The 23,900-nt window shown below is 48.4% G+C and overlaps 9 protein-coding genes across 9 annotated transcripts; 6 read left to right on the top strand and 3 right to left on the bottom strand.

Annotated features, from left to right (window-relative positions):
* Nucleotides 1-65: 65 nt before the first annotated feature.
* Nucleotides 66-6,350, top strand: N7466_004156 (uncharacterized protein; the record flags this gene model as incomplete). Its single annotated transcript, XM_057163553.1, has 1 exon — nucleotides 66-6,350. One exon carries the CDS (start codon nucleotides 66-68, stop codon nucleotides 6,348-6,350), a length of 6,285 nt encoding a protein of 2,094 aa, XP_057022234.1.
* Nucleotides 6,351-6,771: 421 nt separating this feature from the next.
* N7466_004157 (S-formylglutathione hydrolase) lies at nucleotides 6,772-7,951 on the top strand (the record flags this gene model as incomplete). Its single annotated transcript, XM_057163554.1, has 4 exons — nucleotides 6,772-7,027; nucleotides 7,196-7,416; nucleotides 7,486-7,680; nucleotides 7,766-7,951. 4 exons carry the CDS (start codon nucleotides 6,772-6,774, stop codon nucleotides 7,949-7,951), a joined length of 858 nt encoding a protein of 285 aa, XP_057022235.1.
* An 839-nt stretch (nucleotides 7,952-8,790) lies between these two features.
* N7466_004158 (Ran GTPase-binding protein LOS1) lies at nucleotides 8,791-12,232 on the bottom strand (the record flags this gene model as incomplete). The annotated part of the gene is made up of 5 exons (XM_057163555.1): nucleotides 8,791-8,817; nucleotides 8,895-9,349; nucleotides 9,410-10,435; nucleotides 10,495-12,064; nucleotides 12,221-12,232. The coding sequence occupies 5 exons, from the start codon at nucleotides 12,230-12,232 to the stop codon at nucleotides 8,791-8,793; spliced, it is 3,090 nt and encodes a 1,029-aa protein (XP_057022236.1).
* Nucleotides 12,233-13,219: 987 nt separating this feature from the next.
* Nucleotides 13,220-14,655, bottom strand: N7466_004159 (cation diffusion facilitator family transporter; the record flags this gene model as incomplete). The annotated part of the gene is made up of 2 exons (XM_057163556.1): nucleotides 13,220-13,851; nucleotides 13,914-14,655. The coding sequence occupies 2 exons, from the start codon at nucleotides 14,653-14,655 to the stop codon at nucleotides 13,220-13,222; spliced, it is 1,374 nt and encodes a 457-aa protein (XP_057022237.1).
* Nucleotides 14,656-15,342: 687 nt separating this feature from the next.
* On the top strand, nucleotides 15,343-16,488 carry N7466_004160 (putative SIR2 family histone deacetylase; the record flags this gene model as incomplete). The annotated part of the gene is made up of 1 exon (XM_057163557.1): nucleotides 15,343-16,488. The coding sequence occupies one exon, from the start codon at nucleotides 15,343-15,345 to the stop codon at nucleotides 16,486-16,488; it is 1,146 nt and encodes a 381-aa protein (XP_057022238.1).
* Nucleotides 16,489-16,835: 347 nt separating this feature from the next.
* On the top strand, nucleotides 16,836-18,088 carry N7466_004161 (cyclin-dependent serine/threonine-protein kinase phoA; the record flags this gene model as incomplete). The annotated part of the gene is made up of 3 exons (XM_057163558.1): nucleotides 16,836-16,994; nucleotides 17,049-17,072; nucleotides 17,177-18,088. The coding sequence occupies 3 exons, from the start codon at nucleotides 16,836-16,838 to the stop codon at nucleotides 18,086-18,088; spliced, it is 1,095 nt and encodes a 364-aa protein (XP_057022239.1).
* A 749-nt stretch (nucleotides 18,089-18,837) lies between these two features.
* N7466_004162 (PMF1/NNF1 family protein) lies at nucleotides 18,838-19,636 on the top strand (the record flags this gene model as incomplete). The annotated part of the gene is made up of 2 exons (XM_057163559.1): nucleotides 18,838-19,241; nucleotides 19,336-19,636. 2 exons carry the CDS (start codon nucleotides 18,838-18,840, stop codon nucleotides 19,634-19,636), a joined length of 705 nt encoding a protein of 234 aa, XP_057022240.1.
* Nucleotides 19,637-19,694: 58 nt separating this feature from the next.
* Nucleotides 19,695-21,464, bottom strand: N7466_004163 (uncharacterized protein; the record flags this gene model as incomplete). The annotated part of the gene is made up of 4 exons (XM_057163560.1): nucleotides 19,695-20,961; nucleotides 21,060-21,201; nucleotides 21,276-21,306; nucleotides 21,402-21,464. 4 exons carry the CDS (start codon nucleotides 21,462-21,464, stop codon nucleotides 19,695-19,697), a joined length of 1,503 nt encoding a protein of 500 aa, XP_057022241.1.
* A 1,104-nt stretch (nucleotides 21,465-22,568) lies between these two features.
* Nucleotides 22,569-23,061, top strand: N7466_004164 (uncharacterized protein; the record flags this gene model as incomplete). The annotated part of the gene is made up of 2 exons (XM_057163561.1): nucleotides 22,569-22,619; nucleotides 22,744-23,061. 2 exons carry the CDS (start codon nucleotides 22,569-22,571, stop codon nucleotides 23,059-23,061), a joined length of 369 nt encoding a protein of 122 aa, XP_057022242.1.
* Nucleotides 23,062-23,900: the final 839 nt, after the last annotated feature.

Here is a 23,900-nt window from a genome sequence, read left to right on the forward strand (position 1 = left end):
CTCCAACAGCCTCAATTCGCCCTGTTCGATGACCGCAGCCCGGCTGCTCGCCTAATACTTGCGATATGGCGGTCACAGTCCTCCCTGCCAGCTCCATACCTGACTCTGTCAAGCTGGCCATCCGGTCAACAGCAACATGCTCCGACACCACCGTGTTGTCCCTCCAAGCCCTCCTCCGCGCATCGTCAAACCCACCCGAGAAGCCCGCGAGGCGCACAGCAAAATCCGTCAAAGAACCCATCAGCAGGCCGACAAGTCGAGCAAAGACATCCAGGACGACCAAGACAGCCTCCGCGAACGACGCGTTAAACGCCATTGTCGATCAGGATGCGCCCTTATTATCCCCCCAAGAGAAGCTTGTTCTCGCTACAGAAGTGTTCAATACAACACTAAAGACACTTACGGACGCGTTGAAAGTTCCTACCACGAAACGCCAAACCCCCACCGCCGAAAAAGCCTCCGTCAAGTCGACGGCCAGGTCCAGTCCCACCGGAGTCGATGCGGGGGTGGTTTCCGCCGCGGAGTGTGCTCGACTAGCCTTGTCGACATTGAGATCCCTAAAAAACGATCAGGGTACCAAAGAACTTCCAAATATGCAACTTGAGCAAGGCGTGTGCGTATTAGCGGGGAAGCTGATATCGCTGGGACTGAACGACATTGCGGGCAAGGAATTGAGGTCTTTGAAACGCAGAATCCAACAGCACCTGGACCTACAAAAGTCGGGGAGAAAGGCTACAACCCCCAGTGATTTGGTGGATGACGAACCAGGAAAGGAGCGCATGTCAGACCTTTTGACTTTTTCAAACATCTCGAATTCACCGGCTCTTTACGGCCTACTCGTTCAATTCCAGGCCAATGCGATGAGACTCTTCGTTTCGGACCGGAAAGCTACAACGGTCCAGAAGTTATATCCTCTATTACAACTTTCCGACCCTAGTAGTCCCGCCCAAATCATCCTTGCTGCTTTGAAGTCCGGAAGCCTATCAAATGACAAAGCCGCTCTTCAACTTCAGCTGCTTTCAAACACTGTGCAATCGCTGTGCTCTGGCAAATCTGGCCCCGGTGACGAATCGCCAAGAAACAAAGATACATTAAAGCCGATTACAGCTTTGAGCCTCCAACTACTGTCTTTGGAGATCCGATGCTTGGGGTGGAAGTTAGCTGGCCACACCTGTGATGAGAGCAAAGAGGTGTTCGATCCTCTTGTCCGCTACCTCAGTGGATTCTCTCACCGCAGTAAAGGCATTGAGAAGGCCGAGTTTGGCGCAATATTCAAGGCGATCACTAAAATCCAATCCTCGACAGCAGAGATTAAGAAACAACCCCAGGGAAGCAAGGAAATGAACTCAATGGCCAAGATCATGATCCTTCTTGGTCAGCTTGCATTGGATGCTGGTTGCTTTGACGAATCACTGAAGCTTTTTGGCAAAGCCATTACACCACTTTCAAATGCGCAAAGCCTTTCTTTGGCCACCGTTCAATGTAAGATTGCTTCCGTCTCCTTCCAGCGGCTGAAGGGCTCGGGTAAATTTTTGGACGATGCGTTGAAATCCACATCAGAAGCCACCAAAGCTCTGGGTTTGCAGCTCCGCGGTAGTGCATCTGATTTGGACGAGCTTCTGGTTGAAGCTGCTCGGCTTAAGAAGCTTGCCCTGTCCTGGTTTGGCGAGGCAATTTCAAAGGCCTCCGATAGTGATGAACAGAAAAACGAAAGTGCTTTTCAAATTCGAGAATATCTACAGGCATTCCTCAGGTTCCTCCGGCGTTATGTTGGACGACAACCTGCGGAAGACAGTGATGAAAAAGAGCACGAAATGTTCAAGACTCGTATTTCCATGTCGAAAAGTATTATCCTCGCCGCCGTTGACTCCTCCGTTGCTGTTGGAAAACTATCAATCATGTCGCAAAGACCACCGTGGGACGATATGCTCCCTATTCTAGCAGATTGCCATCGCCTGCTTACTTGTATTGAAAGCTCCGAAGAAACCAACTCCGACACCTCTATCGTTGGTGCGGGACTTGTCAAACTTTCTAATATCTTTTGGTCTCGATATATCAAGGAAAAAGAGGCAGGTCAAGGATATCGCGAACTGCTACCTCTTCTCAAACAGTCCACTCAAATAATCTTCACCTGCTCGCCATCACTTCGAACTACCGCGTTTGCCGCTCTGAAATTTGAGAGAATGGCCCATCTTTACCTGGATGCCAATATGCATGCGGATGCGGAGAAATCATTTCAACAATCAATCGCAGAGTACATCGATTCAGGTACCCTGCAGCAAATCACGGACAGCGGAACGGGGGCACACCTTACGCCAGGTAGCCAGGATCCTCAGAGTCCTGTGTTTATGCTCGGGCGGGTTCTCTCTACGTTCCTGAAGGTGAAGCTGCGCCGAAAGGGATCCAAATCTAAGTCTTCCGAAATTTATGATGATGTCGAGCTGAACTCCGAACAGAGAGGGATGCTCCTTGAGTGGCAAATGGGCCTTCTGGCCGATTTGCATGCATACAGTTCAAGCGAGGAAGAGTTCCGGTCAACTCTCACATTGGTTACGTCTAATGTTCTTGATGTCTATTCAACTGACATCCACCCAATTCGTCATGCTCGAGTGGTTCTTTCCGCTCTTCGATACTTGCTAGAGCGCCCTGGCTGCTTGGACACCACCATTTCCGAAAGACTCATGGAAGAGGGAACAGAAGCTTGCACCGCTGGAATTGAAGTTGGCGAAGATGCTGATTTGGCACCCTTTGCTCAACATATCACGAACTCTTTGAGAATCATTATTGGCTTCCATCAGGGCCAAATGGATCCTGATGACTTGGAAAACACACTTGCATCATGGACCTCAATTATTCGTCAATGCTCTGATGCGAATTCATTGCTTCTCTGTGTTCATGATATTGATTACTGGGTTCTTCAATTAAAAGCTTTGGTTGATTACACTGAGATCCACGCCCTTTGGAAATCTCAGCTTTCTACCTTGGAATTGATACTGAGAGTCGCTGAACTTCAGAAATCGGCCGATATCTCAGATGCAATCACCATTCTTTCGCGCTTGGTGCTGCAGCATTGCCGACTTGGACATTGTCAAAAAGCGGGAGACCTTCTCTCACGCGGTGAAAAATATCTCACCCAGCACAAGGTTTCTTCTCTAGCCACTATCTCATGCAAACTGGCACGGGTGGAATATCTTCTCGAGACTGGTGAGATAGACAAGGCAGCTTCAGTTCTTTCTGCCACAAAGTTACTGTACGAAAAGAACCAGACTTCGGAAGAGATGAGCAATTTGACCGTGTCCATGAAAATTCTATGGGAAAGACTTGTTGCAGACGCCACCTTTATACAATCCCGCCTGTCAACTGCCCAAGGCTCTATGACCGATGCACTCTTCTTTGCCAAGCTGTCCGTAAGGCTTAACTGTCGAATTTGGGCAAAAGTTGAGAAACTTGCTCAACGAAAACAAGACAAGGCTTTGTCTGCGGGAGGAAGCACTGATGTCGACACTGTTGCTGATGGTGTGGCCAAGCTCGATATATCTCAGAATGGAGCTTCGTCAGATGCTCCAGTCATATACACCCAAGGTGCGCCATTTTGGCCGCATCTCGGCTCACATCATACCTGTTTATTGAACCTCGCAACATTGTCAGCACACCATGGCTTATTCCAAGATGCAATCTACTACGGACAGCAGGCATTGAAGATCGACAAGACGCTTGGTGCCAACGTTCGACTTGTGGCCGCACAAACTCAGCTCGGTTGTTACTGGACTCTGGGTGGTCATGTTGATGAGGGACAAGAACTCCTTATTGCGGCATCGGACTCTTCAAAGCAGATTAAGATTAGCATGGAGACTGTCTCACTGCACATGGCTCTTGCTTCTCTTCATAAAATAAAAGGGCAACACGACAAAGCATTGCACTCGCTCCAGGAGGCTGATAAAGCTTTGATGGCTGTCAGTTCTGCTGACCTGACCAGCATCTCGGAGGCCCCAAACGTTGCTCTTCTGGAAGAAAAGATGGAGAAGTTAAAGGTGCGAAGCAGTCGTCAAACACCATCAACGACTACCGCTACTACGACTGTCCGACGCACTCGGGCAACTAGCTCAGCTACTGCGGCAAGCACTGCCAAGAAAGTTTCAACGCCCAAAGCCGCTCAAATCAAGGTCCAGTCCAAGTCTCTCATGCGACTGAAGAGTGATATTCTTCGCCAACAGGCTGACTGCTTGCGGGCGCTTCGCAAATACGAAAGCTCTGCGCTCGCCCTTACCGAAGCCCGTCAATTTGCTACAGCGAGAGAAAGCAAAGTCTCCCTCGAAATTGGCGAAAGCGAACACTTGTTGGCCGAAGCAATTCGGCAGTTTGCAAGTCACGCAGTATACTGCGTTCTCCCCGAATCTACCATCTCTTTACCGTCCCTCAAGACACCAAGCAAATCAGCAAACGAGTCGGTTGCTGCAACGGCGAAGCCTACTGCCAAGAGAGCAAGAGCACCTACCCGAGGAACGAAAGGGAAAGCTCAAAAAGCTAGTGAGGATTTCTCTACCATGCTTACCAAAGCAAATGACTGTCTGACTGGCGTCTTTGCGGATGTTACTGTACTTGGATCTACATTAGAAAGCCATGCAGCGTCTCGCTTGATGAGTCGGATTTCTATGCTTTCGCATGCCACGACTCCGGGGGGCCCTGCAACTTGGGCCCAACCTCCTGCGACCATGAATGGTAAGTTCATAAGTGCAATCTGTAAACCTTACTCTAGTCTAACGATACTTTGTGCAGAAATTGGACGCGTTGGTGCATTTGCTCGCGAGCGTATGGCTATCAATTTTGATCGACAACTGTCCGACTTTGCCGATCCCCTCCTGTGGCCTACTTCTTCACCTTCGGCTGTCGAAATGGAAGAAGAAATATGCTCAAGCTTTACTGAGCTTTACGTTGATATTCTACCTGAAAATTGGAACGTTCTGTCTTTATCGCTCAGTGCCGACGGGACTGAATTCGTGGTCTCGAGGCTGCAGAAGAATCGATCTCCTTTCCTGCTTCGCTTGCCCCTCAGGAGAGGCAACGTCGACGATGATGAAGAAGAGCAATTCACGTTTGAAGATGGGAAAGAAGAAATGCAAGAGGTTATCAAGTTGGCTAATGAGAGTGCACATGCTGCCAAGGCTCAAATTGACAAGAAGATGAAGAAGGAGTGGTGGAAGACTCGAGAATCATTAGATCGTCGGTTGGAAAGCCTCCTCCAGAATATCGAAAATCTTTGGTTTGGTGGCTTCCGAGGCGTCTTTTCGCCGCTTGCACGAGACGCTACTGCACTCATCCGCTTTTCCGATGCATTCCAGGGCATCTTGGACAAGCATCTCCCATCGCGGCAAAAGGGTACCAAGGCATCTTCGCCTCGACTAACTCTTCATCAAAATGTGCTTGAAATGTTCATTGGGCTCCGTGACCTCGAACAGTCGGAAGAGCCTGAGGACACGTTGATGGATCTTCTCTACTTTGTGGTAGATATTTTGCAATTCCAGGGCGAACGAAATGCCTATGACGAAATCGACTTTGATATGATGGTTGTTGATACCCTTGATGCTCTGCGAGCTTACCACGAAGCCGCACGAGATGGACTCGCCTCGACCCCGCCGAGTCACACAGTACTTGTTCTCGATAAGGCTCTACACCTGTTTCCATGGGAGTCTCTTCCATGTCTCCAGGGATACCCGGTCTGTCGAGTTTCCTCACTACAATGTCTCCGCGAGCGAGTGATTCAATTCCGTGAAGGTCGATCTGGCACAGTTGTGGATCGGACATCGGGCGCCTACCTCCTCAACCCGACAGGCGATCTTCGCACAACACAAACCACCTTTGAAGGCGATCTGTCTGGATTGAAGTCTTGGACTGGAGTGGTGAATCGTGAGCCAACGGAGGATGAGTTCCGCGACTGTCTAGAGTCCAAGGATCTGTTCTTGTACTTTGGTCATGGTAGCGGTGCCCAGTATATTCGTGGACGTACCATCAAGCGACTATCCAAGTGTGGTGTTGCCTTCCTTATGGGCTGCAGCAGTGGTACGCTCACCGAGGCAGGCGAGTACGAGCCTTACGGCACACCCATGAACTACCTTCATGCGGGTAGTCCTGCGCTCGTGGCTACCCTCTGGGACGTCACTGACAGAGACATTGATCGTTTCGCTTCGTCCACTTTCGATACATGGGGGTTGTTTAAGAAGGGAAAGTCTCCTGCTCAGCAGGGTGACGTTGGGTTAGACACGGCCATTGCGCGAGCACGGAGTTCATGTGTGTTGAAGTACTTAAATGGAGCGGCGCCCGTTGTATATGGAGTTCCGGTGTTTTTGGGATGATAAGCATGATAGCATGGATTTAGGAGTTGTTTGGTTATGAATTGTTCGGTTTTGCTGTATATCACTTTTTTCTTTTCTCTATTCCCCCATTCTTTCCTCTATCTATAGACATCAGTACATATGGGTTCTCCACTGTGGGCAGCGCTCGGGTTCGTTTCAATCGACATTGTTTATTTGATAAGCACTCAAGTGCTTTCAATCTTGGCTGGACTCTTTTCCCTAATCCGTGTGTATCCAGTTGCTGCTTTAACCGAGCATGCGCGGAAACCAGTGGAGCTTCCCCTCATGCGGGACAACTGGAAAAAAAACCCCGCGCAAAAAACGTCAACGTCAATATATAGTGGTTCTTCCCGCGAAAAACTTCCTGTCCGGTTTCTCTCTCTCCCAAACATTATATATTGAAGTCCCGACTCCCCCAACTATGTCCGTCACCACTAAAGCTACAATCGCCTCCTTCGGCGGCAAGCTGCTTAAGCTTAGCCACAATGCTACCACCACCCGCTGCGAGATGTCCTTCAACCTTTACTTGCCCCCTCAAGCTCAGACCGAGAAGGTCCCTGTGTTGATCTATCTGTCTGGTCTGACCTGCACGGCGGACAACTGCTCGGAGAAGGGCTTCTTCCAGCATGGTGCTAGCAAGAAGGGCATTGCTGTGCTTTACCCTGACACCAGCCCTCGTATGTTACAATCATCCCAATTCAATTATGCATTGTTGAATACCTCGAATCATTCATCTATTATTGTTATTGTTATTTTTATTGTTATTTATTTTTTTCTTTCAAAGAGAACTAAAAAAATCCAAAAATTAAGAGAAAATGTCTGGTATTAATTCATCTTTGTAACAGGCGGTCTCAACATCGAAGGTGAAAACGACGCCTATGACTTCGGCTCTGGTGCTGGCTTCTACATCGACGCCACCAAGGCCCCGTATGACCAGGGCTACAACATGTACAGCTACGTCACCGAGGAGCTGCCCCAAACCGTCTTTGCCGCTTTCCCGCAGTTGGATTCCAACCGCGTTAGCATTACTGGTCACAGCATGGGTGGACATGGTGCCCTCACTCTGGTTAGCCCCTACCTATATCTATTTTCCTTTCCTCTTCGAACAATTCGCTAACCCAGCTCGTGTGCATAGTTTCTCCGTAACCCTGGCAAGTATAAGTCTGTCTCGGCGTTCGCTCCTATTACCAACCCGATCAACTGCCCCTGGGGCCAGAAGGCGTTCAAGGGCTACTTCGGTGATGAACAGCAGGCAAAGTGGAAGGAGCATGATGCTACTGAGCTGATTAAGAAGTGGACTGGTGGTCCCCTTGATATCTTGATTGACGTGGTATGTTCAACTCCTTTCTTTCCTCTCTTTAGCTTTTGCATACGACGTTTTGGTCTCTCGTTCTAATTAATGCTCGCGAATTCAGGGTACTGGCGACAACTTCTACAAGCAGGGCCAACTTCTCCCCGAGAACTTCGAAGCCGCCGCCAAGGAAGCTGGTCTGAGCGGATTGCATATTCGTTACCAGCCTGATTATGACCACTCGTACTTCACGATGGCGTCCTTTGCCGATGATCACATTGACCATGCGGCCAAGTACCTTCTTGCATAGTGTGTTGCTTCCTTATTTCTTATGTCCGTGTGTATAGATGGGGTTATGAATGTTGGGTATGGTTGGCGTGGAAACGGATTCTGATTCGGGTCATTTCTTTGCTCAAGTGAGCGACAGGATGCTGTGAGGTCGAGTCTGTGATGTGAATGAACGCTCGGGTGGAATAATTATACATATGAAGCTTTTTGGGGAGGATGGAATTGCCTTGGAATTGCCTAGGTGGTCAGTTGGTCTAAAATACAACCAAATGAATCTCAATGAAAGTATGCTTTCGACCTATCAATTGACATCTGTATAGGGCCTGGTATGAGACAGGACCTCGGACCAGCGCCCGTGGACTTCAAAGAGTCAGCCCTGGCTGGACGTGTATTCCCGAGGTCATCATCTACCTAATTGTCTTTGCCGGTATACCAAGCCTATGTACCGACTTAAATTTAGAAAGACGTGTAATTTTTACTTCCATTGAAATGTATGATGATGACAGTAGTTGTTGAGATAGAAGATCGCCCAAGACGCGCTGCGAATGCAGGATGGCAAGGCAACAATCACTATGTACTCGAGCATTAACAACTTTTTTTTCTTTCGCTTCCTAGGGTTTTATCCAATCGGTGTTTTTGGGCTATGATTGAATGATGTGTAATGCATATAATATGGTATCCATGAAGAAGGGGGAGGCACAAGAAATGGATAGAGGGAGATGACATGTTCAGGCAGGCCACAGAAGTCACATCAATAGTCGGAACAAGGACTAACATCACCTCGTCTCCGTCAAAAGGGAAATGCGTGGGGGAATCTAAAAAAAAAAAGAATCAAAATGAAAGATGTCGTCGAAGAGATTCTCATGCGCTCAATCGCTGGATGAATGACTAAATGAAAAAAAAATATATCAGTATTGGGGTGCTCATGATGAAACATCTTCAAAAAATCGATGGAATTCACATACCGGGAAGAAGTGCCGGAATCCCTTCGCGTCCGGCTGGCTCAATGCCGCCAAAAACTCTTCAATAAGCTCCCCTCCCATTCCCATGCCTGGTAGCTCCTGAGTCCGTAGATAGTTCACATAATCTGCACCTGTCTTCAGGTAGATTGTGCGCTGAAGTCCGCCTGCCTCGGCAAGGACCTGCTTGGCCTGGGCATCTTTGGAGTTGAAGGAGGGAGTCATTGGGAGCGACCAACACAAGGGTGAGAATCGCGTAATCATGAATGCACCGAATCCGGGCAATGTGGTCTGGTTCGGCGTGGTTCCATTGGTAGAACCTTGGGTGACATCTGGCCCTCCCCAGGAGCTACCCATTTTGTGAAGCACGGAAAATGCCATTTTGGCGGTGGTGAAGTCTTCAATATCCTTGGCAAAATGCTCAATGGTGGTGATAACAGTGTCGAACATCGGTTGGTTTCCTGTCCACGTCAGTATAAGAAACTATATTACAGTCCATGAGTTGAAACATTGTAACTTACTTTCGCTGATGATGACAGCACCCAGGTCATTGTTGAAGACAGCGAGAAGGAAATTCAGATATTCACGCTTGAGCTCGGCAAGCTGAATTTCATCATCGGTTCCTGTGGTGGGATCTGCGATACCGGAGAATACTCGTTGCAAGAAGGGAGTCAAGAGAGTGTCTAGAATGCTGAAAATCTCGCCCTTGAATCCGAAAATGACCTGATCGAGGAGACGCAGGAAGAGTGCCATTTCATCTCTTGAAGAGGTCTGTGTCAAAAGCCCATCAATCCACCGGGGCAATTGGGGAAGGATGCGGGCTCCCAAGACACCAATGAGACGTGAGAAGGCGAATCTAGCAGCGGTACGAATATTGAAAGAGGCCTTGAGGGATTCGAGAGAAACCAGAGTCGCTTCTGCCACCTGACAGAAAGCTTCCGAGACCTCTGGAGCTGGGAGGTTAGACGGGGTGCTTGTACCTGGCATCCAGTCTGAGAAACCTCGCGCAAGAGTTCCAAGTGCCATGATATCATGATGAACCTGTAGTAATGCTCGCTCATCGTTGGACTTGGCCGCTTCAAGGTTTCGCTCCATGTCTGCAAAGATCGGGTTTAGCACAGACTGGGCATACAGGACTTGCTGGTTAGCGGGCACTCCGTTAGTAGAGCAGATAATACCAACAGCCTCGAACAGGTAGAGTTGGCTTGTGAACACAGCATCCGCAGAACCTTCGTGGTCCTCGGAAGACATCTCATCGCCATCATCGCCCTCTGATGGCAGTTCAGCGTGAATCACCAACAGATCCCCAAGTGCCTCCACCACTGTCTGAGCCACATTGCCAATAAAGGTTCTTAGCTGTTTCACGAGGCGCTGGAAGAGGTACCAAGAACGAGTTTTCACCCTTTTGACAGGGTGGTGGACGAGCTGGAGGAAGCTCTCCAAGACACCAGGGATGAGGTGGGTGTGGTGCTGGAAGAAGGCACTATAACGCACGCAAATCTCCATATACTGGAGTTGCGTGGCAGGATGGGTGAACGATCGAATATCTACTACAAGTTAGCTTGAAATATCCAGAATGCATCATAATAGGAAGGGTAGAGCTTACCGCATTCCACCATTCGGAGCATCATCTCGATGAGACGAGCTGCTGCAGGACCTGCAGGCGCGTTCTTCTGGTAAATACCACCGCGAGTGACAGCCAGGTCACCAAACAAGAACATCTCATGCAGAGCCAGGTCCAGATCACGCCAGTCAATTTGACCTCCCGATACTCGTAGGTTTTCAAATGTTGTGCCCACAAGCTCCGAGATAGCATCAATAAATAACTGTTCGTCGGCAGAAGCCACGATCTGTTGTAGAACACCAAGCCTCTTGCGCAGTTCCTGGAACTCAGCCTCGTCTGTCTGCTCGTCTTCATCACCCCAGTTGGAAGTCTCGTCGTACCGCATCTTCGCAATGATTGCCTTAAGAACTGGGAGGAGAATGGCTTTGTTCCGGTCCTCAAAGGTCGGGTTTGTCTTGGACAGTTTGCGGAAGTATGTAAGAAGGTCGTTAACACAGGGAATCACAGTTGAGCAGACTTCGTCATATTCATCTGAAAAGTAGCGCAAGACATGAGGCAGGAAGACCTGCAGAAGGTCATCGGCTTTCTCCTTCACTGGGCCAGTATCGGTTTCCAAAACGCGGACAATATCCATGACGGTGATGTTGACAAGCTTGGCGATTGTTTCGGCTAGGTCGGTGTCGTACTTGGAGGTGAATCGACTCTCTCGCAGGGGCGGACTGTTAGAGAGCTGGGTTATAATCGAATTCAGATTCAGGAAAACAATCATTTCAATTTTATCAGCAGGCTTCATCTTCTTGCCAATGATCTCGGTGAACACGTCCACAGCTGCATCACGAACTCGTTGCTCACCCTCACGCAACTCTTGTTTTTCAGCCCGCCCAAGTTGTTGGAAAAGAAGATCAAGCATCGGCTGGTTCACCACAAGACTAATGTCAATCCAGCTCACCCAGCTGCCAACTGCCTTCAAGCAAGCCTCTACGACTGTATCATCCCCATCCCGCCATTGTGAGAGAATCTCCTGCCAGGAGTTTGCAATTTTCTGCATATCCCGGTCGCGGATCAGATCCTTTAGATTGTTGGCCTTATCTTGCTCTCCACGGGACCGAGAGACCAGCACATCGCCAATCTCTTCATGAATTGAGTTCACCACACGCAGATAGAAAACTATTCCGAGCGGGTTATCCCGGCTCGTGCTGGCCGCAGACTTGTATGTAAGGTTCAAAAGATCGTCGATACAAGATTCCCAGCCATTTCCGTATAGAGCGGAGAAGAGATAAGTCACGGTCTGGGCGATTTTGTTTTGAATGGACGGTGCGTCGGGGGTGGCGGTCCCATTAGGCCCATAAACCTGGCGCAGATATGCCAGCAAGCTATCCCGCACAATAATCAAGGAGGAAAAATCAATTAAGCCAGCCTGCGCCGCACTATTGACGACTTCCAGGCTCACATGTCGTACGACTTCGGGTTGCTGTGGGGTTTCAGTGAAGAGGGCGAGGCAGATCTGCCATCCGGAGGGATCGGAGCGTAGTTGGTTAAGATAGTCGAAAGCTTGCGCTTTGAGGGCTTGGTCGGAGGTCGGATTCCAGGCAATCTGAATGGCATTCACTACCTAAGAAGAGCACAAGTGTCAATGCTTCATGTTGACTTGGTGAACCTTGGTGTGGAGGGGCTGATTTGGGGGCAGTGGGGGGAGGGGTTATGGGTATTTTTTTTGAGGGGTGACCCTTTTGGGCTCGAGGGTCCCAGCATGGAGCAGCAGACTAACCTGTTCAGCCATCTTCGACCAACCAAACTCCCTTTCAGACGTGGAAATGGGAGTGACGCGATGGGGTGGTGGGTGATGTGTGTTGAGTTCAAAATTGTTTTTCGGTGGAGGAGCACTTCCATGGTAAGGTAATCAGATTCCCGTGCCTGGCTCCGCCCTCGCTAACTACTTAACTGTGAACTGACCGACTAAACTGAAAGAGAAACAACGATAGAATCTTGAAAGGATCAAAGGGTTCCGTCCTTTTTGTCTCTCTCTCTGCGGTGGAAATTCTGCAGCTAAATCCCAGACTGTAGCCTAAACAGGAAATTTAGTCATATTGTGGTGCGAAACCTTAGGCAATTATGTCATCCCTAAGCTTTATAAGCCTATCTGGGTACTTGGGCACGAGCTTTGAAGAAATGATAAGCTTAGGAATTATATGCATAGAAATCAATATGAGTCATGTGTCATTGTGTACATACCACCTACTACGAACCATATATTGAATTGTATCCAAAACCAATAAGTGCTTACTTACTATCTTTAATCTCTTAGATCTCAAACCCTTCTAGTGACTTATAGCTTTAGAAGTGAATTTATGTGTTATATTATGTATCTTACATGCTGCAGTTCTGTTTTGCGCTACCACCGGGAGTGAACCCTAGGCATTATTGATCTATTAGAGAGCACTAGTTTCATGATAAAGAAATAAACCATGTGACCCGTTTTCTTTCTTTCTTCAACATTTACAAGTCCAGGCAAGAGAATTCTTGCTTTTAGCAGTTTATTCTTGTAAGAATGCATGGATAGACATTTGCTCTTTGGGCTTATACAGATTTCTAGTATCTTCAATGATCGGGTCCACAGATCTATACTCGGTACAGATCTCTCCCAACCCCGTCATTTGCGGAGGGTATCAAAGCCACGCTAAATGCCACTTACAAACCAACTCTGACTTAATGTCTTTTTTTGGGGGGTGCTTTTTCAATATTCTTGGTATAATGTGATAGCGTTTATTCAGCGCCTCTTATGAGAGGTATGGTCCTCATGAGAATGAGACCCAGAGGCATGGGCATGGTCATGATCATGGTCATCAACAAGCTCGGGGTTTGCTCCAGAATCCTGGGAGACAAACTCCTCCGAAAAGGTAAGCTCCTGTTCCTCCACGGGGACAAAGCGAACCTTGACACGCTTTACTCCTCGAACTCCAGAGCCGATCGTTTTGCGAACAGCTTCTTCGATCACTCGAGAGCGAGTGATAGCCCAGGCTCCCGGCACGGCAAGCTCAATATCCATCAGGTAGTTTTGTCCAGACTTCATACCTTGGACATCACGAACGATCACCTGCTCTCCGTCTTCAACCTCCTTTAGTGCCTTGGAGGCAGCAGTTTGGACGGAGGTTTTAATTTCATCATCCACCGTGGTATCAGCCAGCTCCAACAGGGCAGTAATAGTGTTACCCCATCCAGCCTTAATGACCATGAGAGAGATCAAAAGGCCACCAACCGGATCCAGCCAGGTGGCGTCTTGGAAAACATAACTTCCACCAATCGTGGCCAAGGCGACAATGCTGGTGAGTGAATCAATTCGGTGGTGGATGGCATTGGATGCAAGCACGGACGACTTGCGCTCTTCGGCTACTTTCATGGCTAGTGTGACGTTAGTCAATATAATGTGGCTTATTATATACCACACCCAGCAGGGTACTCACTTGCACGGTATAGCCACTCCTTGACGACAATTGACCCTCCTGCTATCCAAGCGGCATGAATGCTAGGGCCCATCACATCAAGGCCATGGCTGTGTGAATGTCCATGTCCATGTCCGAGTATTCCAATATGACCAAGAGTTTCTGCCAAGTCCGGGTAACAATGGGCCAGCAGGACCTGTCCTGCATTGAGACCCATAAATACACCACCACATAGTAACAGTCCACTCACTCCCAGAGCACCGATGCTCTCCACCTTTCCGTATCCATGTGGGAATTGTTCACTCGGGGGTTTGAGGGACCATGCGACCGTTCCCAGGGTCAAGAAATCGGAGACCAAGTCGGTAAGGGCGTGATACGCGTCGGCGATCAGGGCTTGTGAATGAAAAACGTAGCCTCCAATGAATTTACTGATGGCCATTGCCAGGTTGGCAACCAGGCCAATCCGGGTAATGCGCACACCGGCGTCATGTTTGTTTGTAGAAGTCAAGTATACATTGTCGTGATGGTGGTGGTGATGGCCGGGGCCATGGCTGTGGCCGGCGTGGCTTCTGGTTTGCGTCATGGGGAACGAAGTGACTGACTCGAAGGAACGAGGTCGAACCTGGGAGGGAAAAGGTTTGAAAGATTTAAAGAGCGAAGGCAAGGAGGTAAGTACCCGGCGTTGGTCCGAGCCACGGGTGAGCTTGATTCGAGAGTGGAGGGAGGGACGAAGCCTGCACCGCAGGGGCTGTGTCAGCGGCATCGTTTTAGCTCGAGGCACGCGAGCACAGGCAATCGGGACAGGGTGTTCTCTTCTGGGTCTCAATATCCATAGCCCCCAACGAGAGAAATGTTTTTATTTTTTCTAGATTTTAGATTGGAGGTTGTAGGTGGTGGAAAAGAGATGATCGAGAAAGATCATGTAATCCGGCAGATACGGATTTCAGATGCGCTGATGTGCTCATAACTAAATTACCACTTTTCAAAGTTCTTTCCCTATACTGTATACATAAGATGATCCTGGGTGATCTTGGAATCCAGCCTCTTATTATTGTAATTCCAGAGGGATATTTCATTGATTGGTGGGGATTTTATTCTTTTTTCTCTCTGACATTCTTGCCCTTTGTTTTTCTATACTAGTAAGTATCTCCTTGTACTTAATTATAATTTTTAGGCTGATCATTTGTGTAGTTATCATTGGCTTACGGATTTGATCTTTCCCATAAGCTTGTTTATAATACATGACAATATAGTAAAATACGCCCAAAATACATCCTAAACACACAAATATGATGAAACTTGGATACAATACCCGTCCTGTGACGCGGAAAAGCCAAGCCAACTGCCAAGACCCATTTACGCAATCTTCATCTTCTCCGGACTTTTCTTCTGCCAAGAGAACTACATATATGTACTCCGTACCTCCGGAAGCTACCAGGATGCGTCCTCAATGACGACGCCTGCTATTCGTATCCCCTTTACGGGTCCACTCCCGCCAGCCATAATATTTCCTCCGTCTGCTAAGACTGTAGCCGGGGCCATTGATGCCGTCACTGCCTTCTTCACCGCCCCACCGTCCTGGAATCTGCGAGGCATTGATGTCGGAGGGCATTCCCAGACTGTCTTATTGACGGGCGCTGGGATCTCTGTCGCATCGGGTCTGTCAGACTACCGGGGCGATCAAGGTACCTACCGACGTAATCAATCATACCGGCCAATTTACTTCCATGAATTTTTATCACACCATGAGTCGCGCAAACGGTATTGGGCGCGTAGTTTCGTGGGATGGCCTGGTCTGGTGAAAGCACGACCCAATTCAACACATCGAGCCATTCAAGATCTCGCTACCAAAGGATATATCAGCTCGGTGGTGACGCAAAATGTCGATTCTTTCCACTCGCTCGCCCATCCCGAGCTATCTACACTCGAACTTCATGGATACCTACGATCCGTCGTTTGTACTAGCTGTCGCAACTACTTCTCTCGAGCAGATTTTCAGTCATCACTTGAAAGGTTGAACCCTGCCTGGGCTGAATTCCTCGCTCGCATGATTGAGCAGGGTGCCCTTGATACAACCAACCCGGACGAACAACGTCGCAAGGGTCTGAAACTAAACCCTGACGGCGATGTGGATCTTGCAGAAGCACCTTATTCTACCTTTAGATATCCGGCATGTCAGACCTGCTTGGAGAATCCTCCTACCCTGAAAGATGGGTCGAAGGGTCGTGTTGAGGTTGAACATGATGGTGCATGGATGCTGCCATCCAATGCCGGGATCTTAAAGCCTGCGGTGACCATGTTCGGGGAAAACATCGACCCAGCCGTTAAAACAGCTGCCGAGGAGGCCATCGATGATGCTGGGCGATTACTGGTTCTCGGAAGCAGTCTAGCGACCTATTCAGCGTGGCGCTTAGTTGAACGAGCTTATAAACGGGGAATGCCCATTGGAATTATCAATGTCGGCGGGGTCCGAAACGAGGCTATGTTGTTTGAGAATCTGGATGCCAGCTCAACTGCTCATGTTCGGTGTAGTCTTCCTACACAGTCGATCCTCCCAGCCGTGGTATCTGGACTGCCCCGGAACACAAAATACTAAAATGCCTTTGAACTTCATGGAAACAATATGGAGCCTATAAGACGATCAAGAAGATTCACCAGCATATGTAACAACGGACTGATCTAAACGAACTCAACCTATAGCACGAAAAAAGAGGAGGTTTTTTTTTCTTTTTCTCTTCTTTTTCTTTTTCTTTATCAAATACCATCATCTTGATCACATTTGAGAAAATATAACAAGAATTACATCTCCTCAATTTTTTTCCCCCTACTCGTAGGTCCAGATCGATCAAGAAATCAGAGAAAAGTGAGTGGAAACGCTCGAGTACATAAGCCGTGGCGGTTTGACTCCCGGCCCACCAACGCGGGGTCCCTTCCCATCACAGCATGGAGCGACTCAGGGATTCTGCAGTCCGCCCTTTAAAGACTACACTCGTCTCTCCCGGTTCTTTTCTCTTCTCTCAACCTGTGAAGCCATCGGTCTCGTCACAACCACTCAGAATGGATAAATCTCAACAACCCAGCTCCTTCCAGCAGTTGGAAAAGGTTAGCCGCCCTTCATGTGAAATCCCCGACCTAGCTGACATCTTATCCTGGTAGCTCGGTGAAGGCACCTATGCCACTGTACGTTCCGTCTCCTCCGTGGCCTCCGCATGCCTATTTCTTACGCCTGGAACCTTTTCCGCCCTTTCACTTGAGTTTTTGTCGCTGATGTAAGATGATCGCAGGTTTTCAAAGGGCGCAACCGCCAAACGGGCGAGATGGTTGCGCTGAAGGAAATCCACCTGGACTCGGAAGAAGGAACACCATCCACCGCTATTCGTGAGATCTCGTTGATGAAGGAGCTCAAGCATGAGAGTATTGTGTCGCTCTACGATGTCATCCACACGGAGAACAAGCTCATGCTTGTGTTTGAATTCATGGACCGGGATCTCAAGAAATATATGGACACTCGAGGCGATCGGGGACAACTGGACCCAGTCACTATTAAGTCTTTTATGCACCAACTGCTGAAGGGCATCGCTTTCTGCCATGAGAATCGGGTTCTTCACCGAGACTTGAAGCCACAGAACCTATTGATTAACAAGAAGGGACAGTTGAAGCTTGGCGATTTTGGCTTGGCTCGTGCCTTTGGCATTCCAGTCAACACTTTCTCCAACGAAGTTGTCACCCTGTGGTACCGGGCACCCGACGTCCTTCTGGGAAGTCGCACCTACAACACCAGCATTGACATTTGGTCAGCCGGCTGTATCATGGCCGAGATGTACACGGGCCGCCCACTGTTCCCGGGCACCACCAACGAGGACCAATTGCTGAAGATTTTCCGCTTGATGGGAACGCCATCTGAACGGTCGTGGCCCGGCATCTCTCAGCTGCCAGAGTACAAGCCCACTTTCCACATTTATGCGACGCAGGACCTGGGTTTGATCATCCCGCAGATCGACCAGCTTGGATTGGATCTCTTGAACCGCATGCTGCAATTGCGCCCGGAGATGCGTATCAGTGCCAGTGATGCCTTGCTACACCCGTGGTTCAACGATTTGCCTCAGGTTCAGGTCCAGCACCAGCAGCAGCAACAGCAGCAGCAACAGCAATTGGCTGGCTACGGCGGCATGGTTCCCCCTCAGCCAGCCTACTGAAGGCGGCAGAATTGCGCATGACGAGATAACGAGCTCGATTTAGACGATCGGAAATGGAAGGACTCGGCGTTGCACCCAGGTACTAATGGGATTTTTTGAAAGTTTTTATTTATTTTCCTGTGTCACTTTCGTTTTGCTTGTCCATAATACGAGGAACACAATAACAACAAAAAACAAGAAGTGAATGGCCTGGGATTGCCGTAAATTGATGGCAACTTTCGCAGCATCAGTAAGGAAATGGAAATATCTTCTACCTTAAATGAACTTCCAATATTTGAATCATACCCAGCTTCCTGTCGATCTCTTCCAAGGCTCCAAGGATAGCACAGTTGTCTTGTCTCACCTTGCCTTCGAACACCGAGTAGGCGAGTTTAAATCATGGCCAAACACTTTGGTTCGGGGGTCTGTTTCTCATGCCCATCTTGATTTGCTCTTGAAAATTTCCCAATTTGTAACATTTGGAGTATTTGTGCTTCATCGCCCACATTATGTACTAAAAGTATCAAGCTCTCAAGATATCACTAGAGCCTATGGCAAAAAGCTCTGCTCTATATCGGTCAGAGAATGGGGATGCTCCTATATAGTTGCCTAGTGGGTCACACGTGACATGCGCGTCGCGCTGCTGGCAAGTATCCCCAGGCCTAGATAATCCAAATTCCTCACCAAACAACACTCCTCTAAACTCACGCCAGGCGCATTTACGCATCAACTTCGGATCCATTCAGCTCTAGGCGCTGATCACGGAAATAATGGCAGAATCAAATTCCCATTCGACGCAACAGCAACCACAAGCAGCATCGACCTCCACTCCCCCACCTGCCCCGGAGTCGCAAACCCCCGGACCTCGCGCATCGCGTTTGATCCAGGTCTTTGATCAAGCTCTAGCAAGGACCCTTCGGGCAAATTCCTATTCTAATTTTGCAAGTTGTTTCCCTACGCCTGCTCGACATGTCCCCGCTAGTCTGGAAAGCGTGTGGAGACAATTGAACGCAAAGCTGGAAGAGGGTGCCAAAGCGGAGTTCGAGGAGATTATCGCTGAACGGGAAGCAGTGAAGCATATCAATGACTTGGATCGGTTAGTAGCAGAGGCGAGGATCAGGAAGGAGAATGAGGAAGGGAATGGGGATGGGAATGAGGCCCAATTAGGCGATGCGTATGTTTTCCCTTCGGTTTCTTTGAATCGACGTTACTTGGGTCGAGTGTGGTCTTTTCAGTTTTGACCCGGTGCTGACATTCTGGTTTTATAGTCCTCATACACTTGGTGCCGAGGAACTCTACAAGGCACATTTGACACCATATCTTCTGGAAGCGCAATCTACCCTGAACAATCAGCTCGAGGCTACACACGCGCAAAATGCAGAACTGTCGCAGACTGTTCAGGCACAAAGATTAGAGATTGAAAAGCTTTTGTCTCATCTGGAATCAGTTGTTACGGATGTCGAAGGTGCTGCAACAGCGACCACAAAGTTCAATCAGGAGCATCATATTCGTCAAGATGCGATCCAGATGGACGAGGAGGTTAACCCCCAGTCAAGTCTCAAGGGATAAATACCTCATTGTGGTGTTTTGAAGAGAGAAAAAAACCTGATAATTACTTTGGTGCTGTTTATGAGATCAAGGTACTCAACATAGTTCCCTCAACCAACCCGTCCTCCACCATTTCCTGGGCCACGCCTATCAATTTCTCCAAGCCCTGGGCTTTGAGCTGGTCCAGCTTGCTCTTTTCCCCTTCCAGTGCAGCTGCAATTGCCTCCTTGTACGATCCATCACGCTCTTCGTCCGCTGCTCCATCTCGGCGCGCTAGGGCGGCTGCTCCTCGGTAATAGGTCTGAGCGTTCCGCACAAGCATAGCCCCATTCTGTTGGGCGATGGGATGGTTCCATGGTTCTGTTCCCAATCGCCAGCGGTGCATTTCGACATCTCCTCTCGCGAGATGAATTTTGGGTAAATTGTCGGCACTGGGTAATTTTGATGCTGCCGTCAATGCATCCAGGGCGATCGATAGTGATTGCCAGCGAATACCTAGAGAAGTTTTGAGCTCTTCAGGTTCATAAGGAGGGACATCGGCAAAGGCTCCATTCATCGATGTCAGAGCCTCAGCTTTGCTGCAAAGTCCCTCGGGATCCTCCGATACATCCAAGTCCGGGCCAAAGGCCTGCCCGACTTCTTGTCGGTAGGTCTGGACATCGGTATGTCCACCCCGGTAGAGTACATCATGCAAGGCACAAATGAATTTACCGCGTGCTAAGCCCGCTTCATACTGCCTATCCGAACCTTCCACATATGCTGGAAGTCGGGTTTGAATCAAGCCCGTAGAATACTCTTGCACCCAGCCCACGCCACCAGCATCAGGGTTGAATGTCAATAAATTGCAGAGATTGGTCAAGGTGTTGATCTGTGCCACTGCGGTGTCCACTAGCGTGTTCTTGGTGACGGGTTCGACAATTGCAGCCCACTGCTCTTGTGGATCATCGTTGGACTCTGCCTGGTCGGGTTGAGATTGTTCTGGCTGTGGGGTTGGCTCCGGAGCCTGAGATGATGGGTCGAATGATTGCATTTCTTCGATCTGTTCTTGCATCTCAGAGTACTTCATCTCCTGCAACACCAGGCATCTCTGGAATAATTCAATGGCCTCTTGCAAATAAGTGCTGGCCTGCATCAATTGCTCCTCCCCGGGGTGCTTGGAGTCGGACAGGATCTCTGCCAGACTGTTTAGCACCTGCCCGCTGTTGAAAAGGACATCCGCATTATCCTGGTCTAATCTTAAGGCATCCCGATGGGACTGCAGCGCAACCTGGAGAATGTCGGCCTGAGGGGCGGGAAGCTGTGCAGCCAGCTTGGGATGCTGAGTGATTTCATATTGCACACGAGCTCTATAAACGGTATTAGCCAAAAGAAAATAGATGGAAATTTGCTCTGTTTCCAGATTCTAATAATATGAATGGACATGTATGGTAATCTTCTCACATACTTGTTGTAAGCCAAGTCAAAGGCCAGTGGATGTTTTTGCAAACCCTCGTCATAGTTGGAAATGGCGCGCATAAAGAAGCGCATGGATTTAGCGGCATCTCCGGCCCGCCATTTCTCCCCAGCCTCTTCTAGCTCAACCCCAGCTATAAGAGGGATTTGCATTAGCGTCATAACGGGCCAAGGGAGCCGATATGTATTTGGTCGGAAAGATTCTTACCAGCAAGGAAGTCATCAGCTGTGACTGGTGCCTGTTTTTTTTAAAAAAAAAAATCGAATGACGTCTTAGTTCCCTTGCACCAAAACCTCAAGTTGTGTATAATGGAAAAATCGGGGATAGGTATACCTGTTGTTTGGCAGCTTTTTTCTTAGGTTTAAAATCCTTGATCAAGGACTTGTGTTTCCCCATAGTATAGTATCAAAGTTGAAGTATCAAGTATGAAAGTATCAATGGAGGGGTTTCTGGACAAGTTTCGGAAGTGGAGAGCTTTTGCTCCGGCTGCCAAGACTTTTAGCTACATTTTCTCTCCTTTTTCTTTCCCTTGATTTGACCCTTTTTTAACTGCTTTTTTTCTTATTTTTGTATTTTCTTATTCGTACGGAGAGAATTTAAGATATTAACATTTATGACAATATATGCATCTATGCATCTAATGCATCTATGCAATGTATAAAGCATTGTACAAGGCTTGTATTGCAGATCCCGTTACAGTATATACCGAGGTACTTATGACCCTGGTTCTGTACTATTACTTTATCAAACGGTTGAAAGTAACAACAATCTCATACAGTAATTTCAGGGTTAAAACAAAGGGGGAAAAAGGAAAAAAAAAGAAAAAAAAAACTGGGCTGATCCGCACGTGGCAAAGTTCCACTAGGGCATTTTAACTTAAGAATCATATTTAATGTACTTTCTTCAATGTTATAGCTTTTGGTCATATGTTGATTTCCTCCTTTTATTTATTCTATCTTGTCTCTATCTTTTTTTTTTCATTTCCTCAAGTGGACCTTATTTGGACTGTTTCTCTAAATTAGAGAAATCGAAGGATCGTCCATTTACCTTTTGGCAGTGAGTACTTGCAGTCGATCCCTCTCCATTTTCCCATATGCGCACCCCCACCGTCGGACTGTGACCCACTCGCGCCGTTTTGGCGCCTCCTGAGTCGCCTGAGTCGCAACCAGAAACTGGGTTCCTCCGTGACTGCATTGGTTTCACTCCCGTCCTTCGTCCTGTAACTTTTTCTCTTCCAGACCCTTTTTTCCCATTTTCTTCCCTTCAGCAAGGAAAAAAAAAACCACTTCCAAAAGAGAGATTGGCCCCGTCAGAGTATGTGTTAAATATACAATTTTCGACAAGGGTTAACCTTGGGGGCGGGAAACCCCGAACCCGAAAAGCAAAAAAAAGATCGCTTATGCTAATCTATTTATTCTTCAGTATTTCTCTCCAGTTCATCACCGCCCCGAAATTTAACAAACCCCCGACAACTTCCTCAAATCCTTGGGTGTTGTGGAAATGACTCGCCAGACGTCTCTTGACTCCGAGCGACCCATCATGACGAACTCGGTAGGAGTTTTGCCCCCCCTTTAACAAAACCCCTCCTTCATCCGCCAACCCCGACACCCCCGAAGGCCCTTTTTTTCTTTCTTTCTGGATATGCGCAAATATGCCTCTAACACATCTTTTTCAGAACCGCAATTCCAAGCGATTCTCCACTATTAGTGGAAGTCCCTCGCTCGCTGCTTCCGAACGCACTATTGGAAGCCTGCCCAGTGGAGACCCTCGAGTCGCTGACATCACCCACCTCGGCGATGGTCTGGAGCGCCTAGAGAACAAACCCCTGCAGGCGCAACGCTTCGTGCCCACCGCCGAAAAGTCCGACAACCTGAACAAGCTGGCACTCGGAGCCAAGGTGGAGCGCGCCCTCGGACGACGGATGACCAGTCAGGATGCCGTCATGCGCAAGCCTGTGATCAGTGAGAAGGCTTCTGCGAGCACTACCGCTTAGGCTGCATATCGACTTCAATTCCGGAACACTATGCGACGCCCATGTTCTTTTTCTTTTGAGACTATTGGGATGGTCTGGGCTCATTTTTCCTGATATTTTCGATTTCTTGAGCACTCTGTTCATGCGCTTCTTAACCGAGGCACTCCGATCGCTTTTCACTTTGTGACAGTAGTTTCTTTCTTTCTTCTGTTTCTTTTCTTCTCTTTCTATTTTTTTTTTTCATTGTGCCGCTCTCATGTGTTTTTTTCTTTTTTCCATACCCCCTTCCTTCTTTTCTTGGTTTTCCATGGCGTTGATCTTAATGATATTACCATAACCTTCTTTCATCTATAGTGTATGAATCCCTAGACTTGAGTTCTTTCCACTGCTCTTGTCCAAATGCTTCTTCGCCTATATAACATACATCAATATGACCTCAAGACCAGCTTCGTCTTCAATCGTTACCGAATGACCCGATTATTCTAGAGCCTGGAGATGAGCTTGTATGGAAAGCTGGAAAAAGGGTGGGTGTGATAGCAATTATAGGATTTGAGGGTCCAGCTCACCAAGATTCAAGCTTGAGGAGCTAATGAAACTCCTATTCAATCAATTGCAATGGCAATTTTCATCTCTGACTTGTATAGATCGCATAGATCGCATAGATCCCTACACCTAATCCCTTTTTTGCCGGGCGGTGAACGTGTGCCAAGCCCACCGAAACCCGCACGGAGTCGCAATCGAAGGAAGTCGCTTTTTCTTCGAAGGCGAATTTCCCCCCTCAGAACTTCATCTCATCCTTGTTTGCTTCCCCATTTCCTCTCCTCCATCCTCCCGTGTACACTCTATCTTCATTCCACTTC

This window comes from Penicillium verhagenii, assembly GCF_028828195.1.
Source record: "Penicillium verhagenii strain IBT 33310 chromosome Unknown utg000005l_segment0_segment0, whole genome shotgun sequence".
Taxonomy (NCBI): domain Eukaryota; kingdom Fungi; phylum Ascomycota; class Eurotiomycetes; order Eurotiales; family Aspergillaceae; genus Penicillium; species Penicillium verhagenii.